Here is a 6,630-nt window from a genome sequence, read left to right on the forward strand (position 1 = left end):
TCACGCGTAGCTGCTGTGCTGGCGGCGCCGCGCGCTGCGCAGTTTCTCGAAGCGCGCCTCCATCTCGTCCAGGACGCGCGGGGTGTAACGGACCACGAGGCGCACGGAGCCCTGGGCGGCCTTGAGCAGCTCCACGGCGCGCTCGTGCTGCTCCCCCTCCACGCTCTGTGATAATGGGGTGTCCCCAATGTCCCCAATGTGTCCCCAATGTCCCCAATGTGTCCCCAGGGTGTCCCCAACATCCCCACAGCTCCACGGCGCGCTCGTGCTGCTCCCCTTCTACACTCTGTGACAAAACAGTGTCCCCAAGGTGTCCCCAATGTCCCCAAGGTGTCCCCAATGTGTCCCCAATGTCCCCACAGCTCCACGGCGCGCTCGTGCTGCTCCCCCTCCACGCTCTATGATAACAATGTCCCCAAGGTGTCCCCAAGGTGTCCCCAAGGTGTCCCCAACATCCCCACAGCTCCACGGCGCGCTCGTGCTGCTCCCCTTCTACACTCTATAATAATGGGGTGTCCCCAATGTCCCCAAGGTGTCCCCAAGGTGTCCCCAACATCCCCACAGCTCCACGGCGCGCTCGTGCTGCTCCCCCTCCACGCTCTGCATGGGGACATGTCCCCAATGTCCCCAACGTGTCCCCAGGGTGTCCCCAACGTCCCCACAGCTCCACGGCGCGCTCGTGCTGCTCCCCTTCTACACTCTGTGACAACAATGTCCCCAATGTGTCCCCAAGGTGTCCCCAATGTCCCCACAGCTCCACGGCGCGCTCGTGCTGCTCCCCCTCCACGCTCTGTGACAATGGGACATGTCCCCAATGTCCCCAGGGTGTCCCCAGGGTGTCCCCAGGGTGTCCCCAACGTCCCCACAGCTCCACGGCGCGCTCGTGCTGCTCCCCCTCCACACTCTGGGACAAAACAGTGTCCCCAATGTCCCCAAGGTGTCTCCAATGTGTCCCCAACGTCCCCACAGCTCCACGGCGCGCTCGTGCTGCTCCCCTTCTACACTCTGCAATGGGACATGTCCCCAATGTCCCCAAGGTGTCCCCAGGGTGTCCCCAATGTCCCCACAGCTCCACGGCGCGCTCGTGCTGCTCCCCTTCTACACTCTGCAATGGGACATGTCCCCAATGTCCCCAAGGTGTCCCCAGGGTGTCCCCAATGTCCCCACAGCTCCACGGCGCGCTCGTGCTGCTCCCCCTCCACGCTCTGCATGGGGACATGTCCCCAATGTCCCCAACGTGTCCCCAGGGTGTCCCCAACGTCCCCACAGCTCCACGGCGCGCTCGTGCTGCTCCCCTTCTACACTCTATGATAATGGGGTGTCCCCAAGGTGTCCCCAAGGTGTCCCCAATGTCCCCACAGCTCCACGGCGCGCTCGTGCTGCTCCCCTTCTACACTCTATGATAATGGGGTGTCCCCAATGTCCCCAATGTCCCAAATGTCCCCAGGGTGTCCCCAACATCCCCACAGCTCCACGGCGCGCTCGTGCTGCTCCCCCTCTACATTCTGTGACAATGGGACATGTCCCCAATGTCCCCAATGTCTCCAAGGTGTCCCCAATGTGTCCCCAGGGTGTCCCCAATGTCCCCACAGCTCCACGGCGCGCTCGTGCTGCTCCCCTTCTACACTCTATAATAATGGGGTGTCCCCAATGTCCCCAAGGTGTCCCCAATGTCCCCAATGTGTCCCCAAGGTGTCCCCAACATCCCCACAGCTCCACGGCGCGCTCGTGCTGCTCCCCTTCTACGCTCTGTGACAAAACAGTGTCTCCAATGTCCCCAACGTGTCCCCAGGGTGTCCCCAACATCCCCACAGCTCCACGGCGCGCTCGTGCTGCTCCCCTTCTACACTCTATGATAACAATGTCCCCAATGTCCCCAAGGTGTCCCCAACGTCCCCACAGCTCCACGGCGCGCTCGTGCTGCTCCCCCTCCACGCTCAGGAGGTGGTCCCCATGTCCCTGTGTCCCTGTCCCCATGTCCCCACGTCCCCGTGTCCCCTCCATGTCCCCATGTCCCCCTCACCACTCCGTTGCCACTCAGGAGCTGAGCCCCATGTCCCCGTGTCCCCATGCCCCCCTGATGTCCCCATGTGCCCTCACCACTCCATTGACGCTGAGCAGCTGGTCCCCATGTCCCTCCATGTCCCCATGTCCCCATGTCCCCCATGTCCCCTACCACTCCGTTGATGCTGAGCAGCTGGTCACCATGTCCCCATGCCCCCTCCATGTCCCTGTGTCCCCATGTCCCCATGTCCCTCCATGTCCCCTGCATGTCCCCATGTCCCCTCACCACTCCATTGACGCTGAGCAGCTGGTCCCCATGTCCCCATGTCCCCATGTCCCCATGTGTCCCTCACCACTCCATTGACACTCAGCAGCTGGTCCCCATGTCCCCATGTCCCCTCCATGTCCCCCCGATGTCCCCATGTCCCCATGTCCCCACGTGTCCCTCACCACTCCATTGACACTCAGCAGCTGGTCCCCATGTCCCCATGTCCCCTCCATGTCCCCTCTCACCACTCCATTGACACTCAGCAGCTGGCCCCCACGTCCCCATGTCCCCATGTCCCCATGTCCCCATGTGTCCCTCACCACTCCATTGACACTCAGCAGCTGGTCCCCATGTCCCCATGTCCCCTCCATGTCCCCACGTCCCCATGTCCCCCCGATGTCCCCATGTCCCCATGTCCCCATGTCCCCATGTCCCTCACCACTCCGTTGACACTCAGCAGTTGGTCCCCATGTCCCCTCCATGTCCCCATGTCCCCATGTCCTTGTCCCCATGTCCCTCACCACTCCATTGACACTCAGCAGCTGGTCCCCATGTCCCCATGTCCCCCCGATGTCCCCATGTCCCCATGTCCTTGTCCCCATGTCCCCATGTCCCCTCTCACCACTCTGTTGACACTCAGCAGCTGGTCCCCATGTCCCCTCCATGTCCCCATGTCCCCATGTCCCCTATCTCTCACCACTCCATTGACACTGAGCAGCTGGTCCCCACGTCCCCATGTCCCCATGTCCCCATGTCCCCTCCATGTCCCCACGTCCCCTATCTCTCACCACTCCATTGACACTGAGCAGCTGGTCCCCATGTCCCCATGTCCCCCCGATGTCCCCACATCCCCATGTCCTTGTCCCCATGTCCCCTCTCACCACTCCGTTGACACTCAGCAGCTGGTCCCCGCGCTTGAGGCCGCCGTGGCGGTCGGCGACGCCGCCCGGGATCACCCTGGAGATGTAGATGGGCGAGTTCTGCTCGCGGCCGCCCATGATGTTGAAGCCGAGACCCTCGTCCGTCTTGGGCAGCTCCACGACGCGCGGGTGCGCGTGGCCCTCGCTGGCGGCAAACGCGGCCACCGTGGCCTGGGGACACCATGGGACACCATGGGGACAAGGGACAATGTGGGACAATGTGGGACAATGTGGGACACCATGGGGAAAAGGGACACCATGAGCCATGGGTGCGCGTGGCCCTCGCTGGCCGCGAAGGCCGCCACCGTGGCCTGGGGACAATGTGGGACAATGTGGGACACCATGGGGACAAGGGACAGTGTGGGACAATGTGGGACACCATGGGGACAAGGGACACCATGGGGACAAGGGACAGTGTGGGACACCATGGGGAAAAGGGACAATGTGGGACAATGTGGGACACCAAGGGACACCATGAGCCATGGGTGCGCGTGGCCCTCGCTGGCCGCGAAGGCCGCCACCGTGGCCTGGGGACAATGTGGGACAATGTGGGACAATGTGGGGACAAGGGACAATGTGGGACAATGTGGGACACCATGGGGACAATGTGGGACACCATGGGGACAAGGGACAGTGTGGGACACCATGGGGAAAAGGGACAATGTGGGACAATGTGGGACACCAAGGGACACCATGAGCCATGGGTGCGCGTGGCCCTCGCTGGCCGCGAACGCGGCCACCGTGGCCTGGGGACACCATAGGGACAGCATGGGGACACCATGGGGACAATGTGGGACACCATGGGGACAAGGGACAGTGTGGGACACCATGGGGAAAAGGGACAAAGTGGGACACCATGGGACACCATGAGCCATGGGTGCGCGTGGCCCTCGCTGGCCGCGAAGGCCGCCACCGTGGCCTGGGGACACCATAGGGACAGCATGGGGACACCATGGGGACAAGGGACAATGTGGGACAGTGTGGGACACCATGGGACAAGGTGGCCCTCGCTGGCCGCGAACGCCGCCACCGTGGCCTGGGGACAATGTGGGGACAATGTGGGACACCATGGGGACAATGTGGGACACCAAGGGACACCATGAGCCATGGGTGCGCGTGGCCCTCGCTGGCTGCGAAGGCCGCCACCGTGGCCTGGGGACAATGTGGGACAATGTGGGACAATGTGGGGACAAGGGACAATGTGGGACAATGTGGGACAATGTGGGACACCAGGGGACAAGGGACAATGTGGGACACCATGGGGACAAGGGACAATGTGGGGACAAGGGACAGTGTGGGACAATGTGGGACACCATGGGGACAAGGGACACCATGAGCCATGGGTGCGCGTGGCCCTCGCTGGCCGCAAAGGCCGCCACCGTGGCCTGGGGACAATGTGGGACACCATGGGGACAAGGGACAGTGTGGAACAGTGTGGGACACCATGGGACAAGGTGGCCCTTGCTGGCCGCGAACGCCGCCACCGTGGCCTGGGGACAGCGTGGGGACAGCGTGGGGACAGCAGAGAACAGTGTGGGACAGGGGACAGCGTGGGGACAATATGGGGACAACGTGGGGACGGGGATGCCACGGTGGCCTGCGGGGACAGCGCGGGGACAGCGCGGGGACAGCGCAGGGACATCCGGCCACGGGGCCAGACGGTGGCACCGCGGGGACAAGCGGCCGCGGGGACACGGGCCAGCCGGGGCTGCCAAGGGCCGGACAGACGGTGCCACCGGGGGGGGACAGACGGTGCCACTGGCGCTGGGGACAGCGGGGACACCGCGGGCGAGAGACGGGGACGGCCCCGGCCGGGCAGGGGGGCTGGGGGGGCTCTGGGGGGGGGTCTATAGGGGGCTGGGGGAGCCAAGGGGGTCCCAGGGGGTTTGGGGGGTCCCGGGGGGTTTGGGGGGTCCCAGGGGATCCCAGGGGTTCCTGGGGGGTCAGAGGAGTCTTGGGGGGTCCCAGGAGTTCCCGGGGGGTTCTTGGTGGTTCCAGGGGGGTCCCTGGGGGCTCCAGGGGGTCCTGGGGGATCCCAGGGGGTTTTGGGGGGTCCCGGGGGGCTCCAGGGGTTCCTGGGGGGTCCCAGGAGATCCCAGGGCGTTCTGGGGGGCTCCAGGGGATCCCGGGGGATCCCAGGGGGTTTTGGGGGGTCCCGGGGGGCTCCAGGGGTTCCCGGGGAGTCCCAGGGGATCCCAGGGGGTTCTGGGGGGCTCCAGGGGATCCCGGGGGATCCCAGGGGGTTTTGGGGGGTCCCGGGGGGCTCCAGGGGTTCCCGGGGAGTCCCAGGGGGTTCTGGGGGTCCCAGGGGGGGTTCTGAGGGGTCCCGGTGGTTCCGGGGGGCTCCAGGGGTTCCCAGGGGGTCCCAGGGGATCCCAGGGGGTTCTGGGGGGCTCCAGGGGATCCCGGGGGATCCCAGGGGGTTTTGGGGGGTCCCGGGGGGCTCCAGGGGTTCCCGGGGAGTCCCAGGGGGTTCTGGGGGTCCCAGGGGGGGTTCTGAGGGGTCCCGGGGGTTCCGGGGGGCTCCAGGGGTTCCTGGCAGTCCCAGGGGATCCCTGGGGTTTGGGGGGTCCCAGGGGGTCCTGGGGGGTCTTAGGGGTCCCAGGGGGCTCTAGGGGTTCCCGGGGGGGTTCCAGGGGGGTCTTGGGGATTCCAGGGGTTCCGGGGGGTCCCAGGGGGTTCCTGGGGGGTCAGAGGAGTCTTGGAGGGGCCCAGGGGATCCTGGGGAGTTCCCGGTGGTTCCAGGGGATTCCGGGGGGCTCCAGGGGTTCCCGGGGGTTCCCAGGGGGTCCCGGGCCGTCCCAGGGGTTTCTGGTGGTTCCGGGGGGTTCTGGGGGGTCCTGGGGGGTCCCAGGGGTTCTGGGGGGCTTCAGGGGTTCCCGGCAGTCCCAAGGGTCCCAGCGGGTCCCAGGGGGTCCCGGGGGTTTCTGGGGGTTCCTGGGGGACTCTGGGGGGTTCCAGGGAGATCCAGGGGTTCCTGGTGGTCCCAGGGGATCCCGGGGAGTCTTAGGGGTCCCAGGGGATCCTGGGGAGTTCCAGGGGGTTCCGGGGGATCCCAGGGGTTCTGGGGGCTCCGGGGGATCCCAGGGGTTCCCGGGGGGGTCCCAGGGGGGTCTCGGGGATTCCAGGGGTTCCCGGTGGTTCCGGGGGAGCCCAGCAGGCTCCAGGGGTTCCCAGCGGTCCTAGGGGATTCCCGGGGGGTCTTAGGGGTCCCAGGGGATCCCGGGGGGGGGTCCCAGGGGTTCCCAGGGGGTTCTGGGGGGTCCAGGGGGATCCCGGGAAGTTTTGGGGGGTTCTGGGGGATCCCGGCGGTCTCAGGTGATCCCGGGGGGTCCCGGGGGTTTCTGGGGGATCCCAGGGGGTTCCGGGGGTTCCGGGGGGTTCTGGGGAGTCCTGGGGGGCTCTGGGGGATCCCGGGGGGCTCCAGGGGATCCCGGG

General features: G+C 66.2%; 1 protein-coding gene across 1 annotated transcript; it reads right to left on the reverse strand.

Annotated features, from left to right (window-relative positions):
- On the reverse strand, nt 1-3,363 carry LOC148590168 (protein lin-7 homolog B; the record flags this gene model as incomplete). The annotated part of the gene is made up of 2 exons (XM_088539402.1): nt 1-165; nt 3,154-3,363. Coding segments are annotated over 2 exons (375 nt in total), but the record flags the coding sequence as incomplete, so codon positions are not given.
- Nucleotides 3,364-6,630: the final 3,267 nt, after the last annotated feature.

This window comes from Tinamus guttatus, unplaced genomic scaffold (genome assembly GCF_059628265.1).
Source record: "Tinamus guttatus ecotype Peru unplaced genomic scaffold, ASM5962826v1 Tinamus_guttatus_pri_ptg001645l, whole genome shotgun sequence".
Taxonomy (NCBI): Eukaryota; Metazoa; Chordata; class Aves; order Tinamiformes; family Tinamidae; genus Tinamus; species Tinamus guttatus.